Raw genomic sequence first — 15,334 nt, forward strand, 5'->3', positions numbered from 1 at the left:
TCTGGTCATGCTTACACTGAAGGTAACTGAAGCTGTATGTTCACTTAAAACAGCAGTCTTGGACCCGTGAAGACCCGGGGTAGAATAGGTCTTCAGCAACCCATGCTTGTCGTAAAAGTGGCGACTAACAGGATCGGGTGGTCAGGCTCGCTGACTTGTCATCGATCTCAATTGCTTGGATCAATGCTCATAACATCAATCACTGGATTGTCTGGTCCAGACTCGATTATTTACAGACCACTGTCATACAGCTGGAATATTGCTGGAATATTGCTGAGTGCGGCGTTAAACAATAACATCTATGCAATTGGGATACGATGACATGCACCAACCAAGTCAGTGAGCCTGACCACCCGATCCCGTTAGTCGCCTCTTACGACAAGCATAGACGCCTTTTACGGCAAGCATGGGTTGCTGAAGACCTGTTCTACCCCGGATCTTCCCAGATCTAGCCATATCACCTAGTATATAGGCGTGTTGTATCCTGGGGCCTGAGCATTCTACATTCATGGGTCCCTGAGATGCCAGAATCTTTTGGACATAGATTAGATTACTTCTTTTACACATTCATGTCAAATTACTTCTGGGTAGAACCAGAATTATTGAAAATGACCAGTCTGAGACGACCTATTTTGCTGATGTACGGACAGTTTTGAAAATATGCATGTCAGATGTTCAGGAGTTAAAGTTACTTACTCGACAATAAACAAGTTTATTGTTATTTTCTGAGAAATAACACCACACAGTACTATTCTCATGTTTACCTTTTCTGTGTGAATATCACCTTTGGGAATTCAGGAATTCCATGTGCAACGGAAGAATGCATTTCAATTGAACAGAGCTGTGGTGGAGTTCATGCCACATCAACTCGACACATGCATTGCCGGTAACACAATCAAATGGCCGACAAGAATACATTCCACCTCACTCGCAGCTTGGACTATGCAGACCCGCTGGTTAAATCGTCATGATGTTTGTTAAGTTGTTTAGCAGTTAACTCAGCAGAGCGACTCACCTCCACTGCCAGGTGTAGTTGTTGGGTGTGAGAGTGCCGTATGTCATGTCTCCCTCCGCCACCTCGTACAGGGAGCCATCGGGCAGGGTCAGGTCATTGTACCGGTCACCGTCGAACGATCCACACAGACCTACAGTAGATGTACATCAAGCAATGTCAAGTGTGGAACTGTGTCTGGCATTGCAGGATTCACCAGTATGTCTAGCATCGCAGGATTCACCGGTATATCTAGTATTGCAGGATTCACCAGTATGTCTAGCATCACAGGATTCACCAGTATGTCTAGCATTGCAGGATTCACCAGTATGTCTAGCATCACAGGATTCACCAGTATGTCTAGCATCACAGGATTCACCAGTATGTCTAGCATCGCAGGATTCACCAGTATGTCTAGCATTGCAGGATTCACTAGTATGTCTAGCATCACAGGATTCACCAGTATGTCTAGCATTGCAGGATTCACCAGTATGTCTAGCATCACAGGATTCACCAGTATGTCTAGCATCACAGGATTCACCAGTATGTCTAGCATCACAGGATTCACCAGTATGTCTAGCATCACAGGATTCACCAGTATGTCTAGCATCACAGGATTCACCAGTATGTCTAGCATCGCAGGATTCACCAGTATGTCTAGCATCGCAGGATTCACCAGTATGTCTAGCATCACAGGATTCACCAGTTTGTCTAGCATTGCAGGATTCACCAGTATGTCTAGCATCACAGGATTCACCAGTATGTCTAGCATCACAGGATTCACCCATATGTCAAGCATCTAGCATTACAGGAATTTGTAACACAATACTTTGAAGACCACTGTGATGTCAAATGACATACCTAATCTCTCTGCGACTGAAGCTGGTTTGCTGTAAAATCACATGCGAGTGTCTTTTGATAACAAATATATCAACAGTAGTCGAACCTCAGAGTTTTAAAATTTCATCACTCATATTGAAATATTTGATATCAAAAGACACTCTTTTTTTTGTAACATGCCCCTAACATATACAGTAGGTGGTTTCAAAAATACAATATTACTCAATATTTTCATGCAGTGACAAAGAGTTCAGCATCAGCTGGCTTCCTGGAAACGTGTTTTTAGGGTTATAACTCCTCAGACCTCCACCCACCTCGAGTGTTGCCCCTATCATTGGCTGAGGCCAAGATCCACGTGTTCAGGAGACCATCGCTTGACCGCACTTTCACGATCTGGCCAGTTGCTATGACAACCTGAAATAAACATCAAAGAGTCAAGTAAACTAGTCATGGAAAGATATTGAAATAACTATGACGACACAGGTAATTATATACGACTTGGGTGCGTTATGTACATTGTTCCAACAGGTGGCTATTCTTCGTATCAACCAAGCATATCCACCGTGCCGAGGCTGGAACAATTTGATTCCGACAATGGAGCAAGCCTTGGTGTCCATGTTTGCATTGTGACATAAAGCACATCACGTTTGTGACCCACATGGTAAACGTTGGCTAGCAACCCCACTCTGTGGATGACATGGTATCGTCCTTGAGGATAATGTAATCCTGTACTTCATCAGCAGGAGTATACATATACCGTATTTGACGTAATAAGGGCCCCGCTCTAATAAGCGCCCACAGCGATATTTGCTAAAATATTGGCTAGTGAACAATCCCAATTAGCACCCCTGATCAATGTACACAAGACTTATTTATTTGCGTATAATACGCACTCATGTGTTATATGCACCCTTAATTATGGGCAATTAAGTTCTGGAAAAATGAATCTCTCGTATATAAACATGAAAGGGGATCGTGAATAAGCCTAATGCCTATGTGTTAACACAGCAGATAGTTCCAGGAGGAGGAGGAGGAGAAGGAGGAGGAGGAGGAGGAAGGAGTCAGGTTGCAGACATATATCACTTTGATCACCTACAAACATTATGCTGACAAACTGGGTATTATATTGTCCAGGTGATTCACATTCGCACCCACAACACACTGACGTACCTAAACATTTGAGGGCACGCATCCATGGATCCAAGTAGGCTGAACGATTTTGTTTGTTTGTTGTTTAATGCCACACTCAGCAATATTCCAGCTGTATGACGGCAGTCTGTAAATAATCGAGTCTGGACCAGACAATCCAGTGATTGACATCATGAGCATCGATCCACACAAAATGATGACATGCATCAACCAAGTCAGCGAGTCTGACTACCCGATCGCGTTAGTAGCCTCTTATGACAAGCATAGTCACCTTTTGGGGCAAGCATGGGTTGCTGAAGAACTATTCCAGCCCGGATCTTCACGGGTCCCTACTTGGATCACATCCCTCAACTGCACCAGGACATGGGTTCAAAAACCAGTTCTGCCCTGACCATGATCCATGGTGTGTTAGCACCATACTCGTGTTGAAGGGTTTCCTCAAAGTGGTAAACATCCAAGACCTGCATCCCTTCAGACCTTCTCCCACACTAAACCAACATGCTGAAATTCTGACATAACTGACTTTCTGTTCAGCGGAGTTAAAGCCCACTCACCTGGTAGGTCTTGGAGTCCGCAGACTTCAGGATCTTCACAGCCTTGGTGAAATCCCCACTCTTCTTGATGTTGACGTTGAGTGGGGTGAATCCGCTGGAGGTCCTGCAGCTGTCAAACTCGATGACATCGTTGTCGACGCGGATGCGAACGGCACAGTTGCAGCTACCACCATTGCCGCAGATCTGGAACTTGGTCTGAACCTGACGGCGCCGGATGACACAGTGTAACATTAGACATGTTACAACATGATACAGAAAACTATGTTTATAACGAACACACTTTTTAAGGAAATGATGGATATAACAAACTGTTTTTTTAGTCCTGTCCATTTACTGTAAATATGCTGTATATATGCTTATAACAAACTATGGTTATAATGAACTACAATTAGTGGTCGATTTGAGTTCGTTATAACCATAGTCTACTGTATATATAATCTTTGCTTGACAAAATTATCTATCATCTTTTTGTTTGTTTGTTTTATGCTGCAACTCCGCAACATCCCAAATACATGACAGCGACCTAAAAACTTTGTACCAGACAAACGTGTGATTGATATTGTGAGTAATGCATGATCTTTGTGGGGGAAACAACAACGTGTTATCAACTGGCTGCGGTATGTTCCGAATCAGGAATCTATCAGGAAACACGATGGGACAGTCCTCAGCTCTGTGTAATGACAAGTCAATATCAGATTCACTTTAAGGGATATGGTTACTGCAGCTAGTTTATATATATAGTTTATATATACTCAGTCTCCGAGTCTGAGCGCATAGTCCATAAGTCACCTTGTACAAACAACATAGGCTGCTGGGGACGGGTTTTAACCCAGAATCCACATGGGTTTTTATGAACCGAGTCTGCCGACATAGTCCATAAGTCACCTCGTACAACAACATAGACTGCTGGGGACGGGTTCTAACCCAGAATCCACATGGGTTTATATGAACCGAGTCTCCGAGTCTCCCGACATAGTCCATAGCCACCTTGTACAAACAACATAGGCTGCTGGGGACGGGTTCTAACCCAGAATCCACATGGGTTTATATGAACCGAGTCTCCCGACATAGTCCATAAGTCACCTCGTACAAACAACATAGGCTGCTGGGGACGGGTTCTAACCCAAAATCTACATGGGTTTATATGAACCGAGTCTCCTAGTCTGCCGACCTGGTCCATAAGTCGCCTTGTACAACCAGCATAGGCGGCTGGGGACGGGTTCTAACCCCGAATCCAAATTAGGTCTCATGTAGAGTCAATCCTTACAGCACAGACCTGCTCAATCATGGCCCTACCTGTAGTTTAATGGGACTGCTGGTTTCGTACATGAGGAAGGTCCCAATGCCCATGTAGTTAAACATCCTGAAAAACAATATTGTTTGTAAAACATACTTGTAACATGTTTCCTTATGTAGTTTAGGAGTGATATGGCAGTTATACCCTTGATATATACAGGATAAGATAAGATAAAGGAAAATAAGAATTTATGATCCCAAGGGAAATTCATATTGCACAGTTGATTAGTATTATAATATAGAATCTGTTTATTTGTTTCGCCGCACTCAGCAATATTCCAGCTATATGACGGCGGTCTGTAGATAATCAAGTCTGGACCAGACAATCCAGTGATTAAAATCATGACAATTGGTGTCGATGACATGCATCAACCAAGTCAGCGAGCCTGACCATAACCGGCAGATCCTTGCATGGCAAAGGTAGACAACTGTGCTGAGCATGACCCGGCACTTCAGATAACATGTTTGCCATCTCAACAAGCAACCATGTGAAGTAAGGAGTCAGTAGACATGGCAGTTGCTGTTCGTTTGTTTTATGCTGCAGTCAACAATATTCATGCTATGTCGTGGTGGCCTGTAAATAACCATGCCTTGGACAAACCAGTGGTTGATATTATGAGCAACAGTCAATGCCATTAGGATACGATGTTTTAACATGTTTATGTCTGGTTTCTGGAATAAAACAGCCCAGCTGTAATTTTTGCATTTATATTTTTGGAGTCTGCGAATTCTAAGCAAGTTTAAACTACAGTCTGGTTAGAGTAACAAGGACCTTGTCTGACCCAGATCCACAGATTACGGGGCAGTCAATGAAATAAGTAAATCCCCCACATCCCATACTGACCTGCCGTCGAAGGTGTTGAAGTGGGGATCATTGATGGAGGAGCAGATGGCCGACTTCACATCACGGTCCTGCACCATCATCTACAACAACACACGTCAACCTCAGCTTCAAGTCCATCAACAGACGCTCAACATGATGACATCAGGATAGATCTGCATTGGCAACCTGTACTGTCATTTTGACATTTGGAGGGCACAGATAAAATAGTCACAAACCTTGACCTTGAGGTTCAAGTAAGATGAAACATCAAGGTCAAGTTTAGCAACTATTTTACGCACTGGCAGGTAGAGAAGAATTTACTTTCAATGTTTCATCTGTCTGAACCCCCCTCGGCTTTAAAGTCACATCCAAGATTAATGCACTTATATAGATATGTGTGTGTGTGTGTGTGTGTGTGTGTGTGTGTGTGTGTGTGTGTGTGTGTGTGTGTGTGTGTGTTTGAGTGAGTGAGTGTGTGTGTTTGTGTGTATATTTGTGTCTGTGTGTGTGTTTTTATGTGTGTGTTTCTGTATGTTTGAGTGTGTGTTTCTGTGTGTGTGTGTCTGTGTGTGTGTGTGTGTGTGTGTAGCTGCTTGTACTGGTCCGAATTAATGCCAACTTATTGTGTTAGCCCTCTTAGATACGATACAGTTTAACACAAATACCCCACTCAGACACAGTATACCCCAAGCCGACCAGTGCTTGTTTTAGCCCCTTAAAGATGAGTGCCAGACAGGGTAACAACAAGTACCATCTTTTCACATCTTTTGGTATGTCTTGGCCAGTAATTGAACCCCAGACCTTCCACTCTCCAGGCAGACATTCTACCACGGTGGCGGTTTGTAAGAATGGGTTTCACTTTCGTGAATACAGAGTTGGTTTGTTAAAAAACATGATCACCATAATAACCATATTGGAATAAAACCTGGTCTTTGGTGTGATGAGCAAGAACCTTAACCACAAAGCTACTACCTCTTTTCCTGATTGTTATTGAAGGGGGTCTATAGTGTTGCTTACATTGAACGTAGCCAACGTCTGAGTTGCTGTGAGAGATGGTGTCGCTCCAGCCCATTTCTCCATGGTAACGGTTGCAGTGAGCTGCTGGTAGCCATCAATGCGGTTGTCAAGCACTGGCGATATCTCAAAGCTCTTCTCATCATTGTTGGAGTCATCGATGACAATCTGACATTTATCAGACACAACTTGTTGGATTTCAACATCATCTGGGCACCTGAAATGCAGTAGCCATGGCAACAAATTAGTTGTGTAAAAGTTACATAACAATAAGTTTTTATTAGGAAAGTAGTATCTCAGTAGAGACTGTCTCGCACTCAAGTTGAACATTCAAATGATCATAACAAAAATAACAGCTCATACAGCTTCAAATATCGGGAAATGATTTTTATCCCCAAATTTATATTTAACTAAGTTTTTCAGTGAATGCTAAATTAAGTTTATTAATTATTGTAATTGGTATGCTGTGTTATGCAGAAGTCAGACTTGTTATTAAGGAGCTTATTTCGGCAAATGTAACACAAATATTAAAAAAACAACTCAAATCAATTGTTTGAGTGACTTGCAATATACTGCTGAACACTAGAAACATCTTGATCAGACAACTGAACCCATGAGTCTGAACTATCCATACAGCCGGTAACATCAGGGTTGAGGTCCATGTATTGATGTGGCACACATATGAAAACACATAGAGCTCCTCCACCGTAGGACTTCCATTTTTATGGGGACCACCTGCTATCCCACAACGTGTGTTCCTGCCGTTTCCTAAATTTATCTCATGTGCCACATTCTCACCTTGGAACGGTGCTGGCGTCAATGTCAAATTGGATCTTGAGTCTGACTTCACCCCCACTTGCCCCGAAGACTGCTGTGAAGTCAAGGTCCTGCAGAGTCAACTTGACCGAGGGTCCCCCTTCTGCCAGGTAGATGGTGTTGTCGGGGCTCAAGGAATGCTGGGAAACAAGTCAACATCAACACCAGTCTCCATAGTGACATTCACACACAACTTCAACTTACTACTTACCAATTTTGTGACTTGCAAGCAAGTTTTATTTCAAAGACAGTCCTGGCAGGGATTTAACTAGGATGCTACACCAAGTGCCCTTGGCAGGCAAATTGGGAAAAAGACATCATTATTTTGTTATTTTCCAATATTCTGAGGTATTGTAACATTCAGGGCAATAATGTTAAACTAAGCTTAAAGGTTCTTCGTCTTTATAGGTCCTGCTATCAGTGATATACAAGATACCTCCACAAAGCCATAACATTAGATATAACTATATGAACATCCAATATGTTTCAATTCCACTTACTTTGGGCCGAATATCAGTCTCTGAGTAAGAGTGAGTGAGTATGGTTTTACGCCGCTTTTAGCAATATTCCAGCAATATCATGGCGGGGGACACCAGAAAGGAGCTTCACACACTGTACCGATGTCGGGAATCGAACTCGGGTCTTCGGCGTGACGAGCGAACGCTTTAACCACCAGGCTACCCGACTGCGCCATTGGCCTCTCAGCCGGTCTAGATGGACCTCTGCTTGCATTTGTATTTAACAGAGGTTGAAGTTAGACTTGGGACAATACATTATTCTGATTACCGCATCGGTAAATGATGGTAATGCAGCCTAAAGAAGAATACATCATTTTTTTGCAGTAGTAATACAGATAACATCACTTGTCCTCTGGTAGGTTAAGCCATACATGAGACAGTGGTTTGAAAAAATACTTACTGTGATGACCGGAAAGCGTTCACATGCAGTTGTCATTTTGGCCAGGTTGGTTGCAAATGTGGCCATCAATGTAGTAGAGGAACTGGCACATTGTCCTATAGCCTTGCCAAGGCACGCCTGCACTTGCTGGAGTTCACTGGAAACACACAAGGAAAGATTCAGTTTGTGTCCATGATTTGGCAGGTGTGTGTGCGTGTGCGTGTGCGTGTGCGTGTGCGTGTGCGTGTGTGTGCGTGTGCGTGCAAGGTCATGCCAATCTGTCTGTCATTGTGGCTGTTTGTACTTATTCATATTAAAAGTGCTACAACACTGAGATACCACATGGAAATAACATGGATACCCCACCAGTGATGGTAACAAGGAATACCATCTTTTAATGTCTTTTGTATGATACATCTGATCTTGAACCACTCTCCACTCTTCAATGTTGGGCACTCTATTACTGGTTGTCTGGCTAACACTTAATCCACTACACTACAGAGACGGTCTCCGGGTAGGACTCTCTATCACTAGGTCACAGAGGTGGTCCGGCTAACACTTAGTCCACTACACCACAGAGGCGGTCTCCGGGTAGGGCACTCTATCACTAAGTCACAGAGATGGTCCGGCTAACACTTAGTCCACTACACTACAGAGACGGTCTCCATGTAGGGCCCTCTATCACTAGGTCACATAGGTGGTCTGGCTAACACTTAATCCACTACACCACAGAGACAGTCTCCATGTAGGGCTCTCTATCACCAGGTCACAGACGTGGTCTGGCTAACACTTAATCCACTACAACACAGAGACGGTCTCCATGTAGGGCTCTCTATCACTAGGTCACAGAGATGGTCTGGCTAACACTTAATCCACTACACCACAGAGACAGTCTCCATGTAGGGCACTCTATCACTAGGTCACAGAGGTGGTCCGGCTAACACTTAATCCACTACACCACAGAGACGGTCTCTGGGTAGGGCTCTCTATCACTAGGTCACAGACGTGGTCTGGCTGACACTTAATCCACTACACCACAGAGACTGTCTCCGTGTGTGACAATAAACAGTAAACTCACGGGCATGTTGTGGAAGCAGTAAGTCCATTGAGGCAGGTGTTTCCATCAGTCGTTGCCTGCTGACACGTGATGGTGGTCTGGCACTTGGCGGTGTAGCTCTCCTGCAAGTACAGCACCAGGGAGGAGAGGGTGTCGCTCACGCCGCAGCTGTCCAGGCCAGCAGTGGACACTCGGCTCAGCATCACTGCAACTTCACTGAAGTCAGAAATATTTCACATTCACATCTGCAGAACAATCATGATTTGAGTGAAGTGATAGCAACATGTTATTTGTTTGTTGTTTACTGTTCCAGATATATGATATATGTTCCTGTATGTAAATCAAGTTTGGACTAAGTAATCCAGTGATTAGCAATGATCCATACCATTGGGGTACATTGATATGCTTTTTGCCAGGTCACCGAGACTGATCCATTAAGCCACCTCTTAAAACCAGGGCCCACTTGCACAAAGCGATCTTAGCGCTAAGATGATCGTAACTCCAATACTTCAACATAGACTTACAGTAGTCTTAGAGCTAAGATTGCTTTGAGCAAGTTGGCCCAGAATAAGTTGTTGGGGACCAGTTCTAGCCTAGAATTGTCAGAAAAACGATGGCTTCATTGTAGTAGCAATATCTCTGTGTTCTAATGTTAACTGAAGTCAGACATGATAAGTGAGAGAGTGAGGTGGCGAGGTGAAATGGTGTTTTATGTCATGTCCAAAATTTCTTTGATAGGCATTTACAAGTTGGAGTACTAAGATTTATGGATGAACAACTTCTTTATTACAATTAAGAAAAACATTTTGGTGAAGGTTCTAACACAGTCCAAAATTACTGCACTTATTTAGTGATGTGCATGCACATGTGGCTGCTTGTACTAGTCCGGACTGATGCCGATTTATAGTGCTAGCCCACTGAGATGCCATGCCGCAGTTTAACATGAATACACCACTCAGACACAGTATACTGACTCCGAGCAGACCAATCTGTTTTAACCCCTTCATGACGGGCACATGGCAGAGTAACAACAAGTACCATCTCTTAATGTCTTTTGGTATGATGGGGCCAGGGATTGAACCCACGACCTTCCGCTCTCCGCTCGGACCCTCTACCATTAGACAATGGAGATGGTCTACTATATAAGGTAGCTTCAGCAAAATGTCAGGCATATAACAGCTTGTAATGAGAGAACTAAAAATCTTAATGGCCATATAGTTCTTCAGGAAAAGTGCTGAAGCTGGGAATCAAGCCTACCACAGTGTCCGGTGTCAATCATAAGTGTACATACAGTAATAAGAATGTTTATATTTATAATGAGCACACCCTAACATTCTCAAAACGCCACATTAATACCCCAGTCAATGGATCAGAATGCACTTGAATTTCATTCTCAGCTCCCTGGGGAGTATACAACCCAAGTGAGGTGCTGGAGGTTAACAGTCATCTTGCCAGGTACCCATTCACTGATTAACAGAGACATATTTCAAACAAAGTCTTTTCAGGGCTCAATTTAGCTGTATAAATCATGCACCCATACAACTTATTATTGAAAAATGCCACCTGATATTTATGTCTACATGCACAGAGCGCATGTAAAAAACATTAAACTGTTTGTCTGACTAACCGTGACTAAGACATCAGAAATCTGAGAATTTAGTTATTTAGACTAATTTATAACATCTATGTTTCAACTTTTGATAAATTTATGTGACCAGGATGCAACCTGGTTTTGTTTTGTGCAACTTGGCTTTCATGTCAACATGCACCTAGTGCAAGTCAAATCAAGTAACTTAGATCGAGCCCTGCTTTTGTCTGCGGAGGCCATAAGCAAATTGTTTAAGTGTGGGTCAGTGTAGCACTTGACATGAGGCCTATGTATTGTACATGGTCCACACTCCACCACAATATCATACGTGCACTACTTGGTGACTACGATGTGGACGGACCTGCAGAAGGCCTGGGTGTTGTGCACGGACCACACACCACCACAATATCATATGTGCACTACTTAGTGACTACGATGTGGACGGACCTGCAGAAGGCCTGTGTGTTGTACATGGTCCACACTCCACCACAATATCATACAGGCACTACTTAGTGACTACGGTGTGGACGGACCTGCAGAAGGCCTGTGTGTTGTACACGGACCACACTCCACCACAATATCATACGTGCACTACTTAGTGACTACGATGTGGACGGACCTGCAGAAGGCCTGGGTGTTGTACACGGTCCACACACCACCACAATATCATACGTGCACTACTTAGTGACTACGATGTGGATGGACCTGCAGAAGGCCTGTGTGTTGTACATGGTCCACACACCACCACAATATCATACGTGCACTACTTGGTGACTACGATGTGGACGGACCTGCAGAAGGCCTGGGTGTTGTACACGGACCACACACCACCACAATATCATACGTGCACTACTTGGTGACTACGATGTGGACGGACCTGCAGAAGGCCTGGGTGTTGTACACGGTCCACACACCACCACAATACCATACAGGCACTACTTAGTGACTACGATGTGGACGGACCTGCAGAAGGCCTGGGTGTTGTGCACGGACCACACACCACCACAATATCATATGTGCACTACTTAGTGACTACGATGTGGACGGACCTGCAGAAGGCCTGGGTGTTGTACATGGTCCACACTCCACCACAATATCATACAGGCACTACTTAGTGACTACGATGTGGACGGACCTGCAGAAGGCCTGGGTGTTGTACATGGTCCACACTCCACCACAATATCATACAGGCACTACTTAGTGACTACGGTGTGGACGGACCTGCAGAAGGCCTGTGTGTTGTACATGGTCCACACTCCACCACAATATCATACGTGCACTACTTAGTGACTACCATGTGGACGGACCTGCAGAAGGCCTGTGTGTTGTACACAGACCACACACCACCACAATATCATACAGGCACTACTTAGTGACTACGATGTGGACGGACCTTCAGAAGGCCTGTGTGTTGTACACGGACCACACACCACCACAATATCATACAGGCACTACTTAGTGACTACGATGTGGACGGACCTGCAGAAGGCCCGTGTGTTGTACACGGTCCACACTCCACCACAATATCATATGTGCACTACTTAGTGACTACCACGTGGACGGACCTGCAGAAGGCCTGTGTGTTGTACATGGTCCACACTCCACCACAATATCATACAGGCACTACTTAGTGACTACGATGTGGACGGACCTGCAGAAGGCCTGTGTGTTGTACACGGTCCACACACCACCACAATATCATACAGGCACTACTTAGTGACTACGATGTGGACGGACCTGCAGAAGGCCTGGGTGTTGTGCACGGACCACACACCACCACAATATCATACAGGCACTACTTAGTGACTACGATGTGGACGGACCTGCAGAAGGCCTGTGTGTTGTACACGGTCCACACACCACCACAATATCATACGTGCACTACTTAGTGACTACGATGCGGACGGACCTGCAGAAGGCCTGTGTGTTGTACACGGTCCACACACCACCACAATATCATACAGGCACTACTTAGTGACTACGATGTGGACGGACCTTCAGAAGGCCTGTGTGTTGTACACGGTCCACACTCCACCACAATATCATACAGGCACTACTTAGTGACTACGATGTGGACGGACCTGCAGAAGGCCTGTGTGTTGTACACGGTCCACACACCACCACAATACCATACAGGCACTACTTAGTGACTACGATGTGGACGGACCTGCAGAAGGCCTGTGTGTTGTACACGGACCACACTCCACCACAATATCATACAGGCACTACTTAGTGACTACGATGTGGACGGACCTGCAGAAGGCCTGTGTGTTGTACACGGTCCACACTCCACCACAATATCATATGTGCACTACTTAGTGACTACGATGTGGACGGACCTGCAGAAGGCCTGGGTGTTGTGCACGGACCACACACCACCACAATATCATACAGGCACTACTTAGTGACTACGATGTGGACGGACCTGCAGAAGGCCTGTTGTGTGTAGGCAGGAGTTGTGACAAGCTTCACCAGCAGATTCAGGAGGATGCCCACCCGATCTCCCAGGGGACATGTGGGGACGGCGCCTGGAGAAAAACAAAAACAACAATAGTAAACAAATACTTGTATTCTCAAGACCTTCCTTATTTACTTGATTCATCCTTTTTCTAACAAAACACATATACCGTATTAAGCACAAACCTCTGACAAACCAATCTGGATGTAATCTATATCAATGCACCTACTTTTAGGGCTGGGATGGTAACTTGGGTACTCGGGTCAGGTGGGTAATGATAATTGCACCTACTTTTAGGGCTGGGACGGTACCTCGGGTACTCGGGTCAGGTGGGTACTGATACATGCACCTGCTTTTAGGGCTGGGATGGTAACTCGGGTACTCGGGTCAGGTGGGTACTGATACATGCACCTGCTTTTAGGGCTGGGATGGTAACTCGGGTACTCGGGTCAGGTGGGTACTGATAAATGCACCTGCTATTAGGGCTGGGACGGTAACTTGGGTACTGGGGTCAGGTGGGTACTGATAAATGCACCTGCTATTAGGGCTGGGACGGTAACTTGGGTACTGGGGTCAGGTGGGTACTGATAAATGCACCTGCTATTAGGGCTGGGACAGTAACTTGGGTACTGGGGTCAGGTGGGTACTGATAAATGCACCTGCTATTAGGGCTGGGACAGTAACTTGGGTACTGGGGTCAGGTGGGTACTGATAAATGCACCTGCTATTTGGGCTGGGACGGTAACTTGGGTACTCGGGGCAGGTGGGTACTGATAAATGCACCTGCTATTAGGGCTGGGACGGTAACTTGGGTACTGGGGTCAGGTGGGTACTGATAAATGCACCTGCTATTAGGGCTGGGACAGTAACTTGGGTACTGGGGTCAGGTGGGTACTGATAAATGCTCCTGCTATTTGGGCTGGGATGGTACCTCGGGTACTCGGGTCAGGTGGGTACTGATAAATGCTCCTGCTATTTGGGCTGGGATGGTACCTCGGGTACTCGGGTCAGGTGGGTACTGATAAATGCTCCTGCTATTTGGGCTGGGATGGTACCTCGGGTACTCGGGTCAGGTGGGTACTGATACATGCACCTGCTATTTGGGCTGGGATGGTACCTCGGGTACTCGGGTCAGGTGGGTACTGATACATGCACCTGCTATTTGGGCTGGGATGGTACCTTGGGTACTCGGGTGAGGTGGGTACTGATAAATGCTCCTGCTATTAGGGCTGGGACGGTAACTCGGGTACTCGGGTCAGGTGGGTACTGATACATGCACCTGCTATTTGGGCTGGGATGGTACCTCGGGTACTCGGGTCAGGTGGGTACTGATACATGCACCTGCTATTTGGGCTGGGATGGTACCTCGGGTACTCGGGTCAGGTGGGTACTGATAAATGCTCCTGCTATTTGGGCTGGGACGGTAACTTGGGTACTCGGGGCAGGTGGGTACTGATAAATGCACCTGCTATTAGGGCTGGGACGGTAACTTGGGTACTGGGGTCAGGTGGGTACTGATAAATGCACCTGCTATTAGGGCTGGGACAGTAACTTGGGTACTGGGGTCAGGTGGGTACTGATAAATGCTCCTGCTATTTGGGCTGGGATGGTACCTCGGGTACTCGGGTCAGGTGGGTACTGATACATGCTCCTGCTATTTGGGCTGGGACGGTAACTCGGGTACTCGGGTCAGGTGGGTACTGATAAATGCTCCTGCTATTAGGGCTGGGACGGTAACTCGGGTACTCGGGTCAGGTGGGTACTGATAAATGCTCCTGCTATTAGGGCTGGGACGGTAACTCGGGTACTCGGGTCAGGTGGGTACTGATAAATGCACCTGCTATTAGGGCT

The 15,334-nt window shown here is 45.5% G+C and overlaps 1 protein-coding gene across 1 annotated transcript in view; it reads right to left on the reverse strand.

Annotated features, from left to right (window-relative positions):
• The window catches only part of LOC139448341 (uncharacterized), a 132,018-nt gene that overhangs the window by 11,274 nt on the left and 105,410 nt on the right, over positions 1-15,334 (reverse strand). Inside the window, exons 65-74 of the mRNA XM_071229885.1 lie at positions 13,451-13,553; positions 9,459-9,653; positions 8,402-8,537; positions 7,466-7,623; positions 6,671-6,884; positions 5,675-5,754; positions 4,831-4,897; positions 3,535-3,735; positions 2,146-2,245; positions 1,016-1,145 (exon numbers count right to left, since the gene is read on the reverse strand). Coding sequence (XP_071085986.1) covers positions 1,016-1,145; positions 2,146-2,245; positions 3,535-3,735; positions 4,831-4,897; positions 5,675-5,754; positions 6,671-6,884; positions 7,466-7,623; positions 8,402-8,537; positions 9,459-9,653; positions 13,451-13,553 — 1,384 coding nt within the window. The remainder of the gene's footprint in view (positions 1-1,015; positions 1,146-2,145; positions 2,246-3,534; positions 3,736-4,830; positions 4,898-5,674; positions 5,755-6,670; positions 6,885-7,465; positions 7,624-8,401; positions 8,538-9,458; positions 9,654-13,450; positions 13,554-15,334) is intronic.

The sequence above is a fragment of the Haliotis cracherodii genome, unplaced genomic scaffold, assembly GCF_022045235.1.
Source record: "Haliotis cracherodii isolate W230 unplaced genomic scaffold, xgHalCrac1.p SCAF_7, whole genome shotgun sequence".
Taxonomy (NCBI): Eukaryota; Metazoa; Mollusca; class Gastropoda; order Lepetellida; family Haliotidae; genus Haliotis; species Haliotis cracherodii.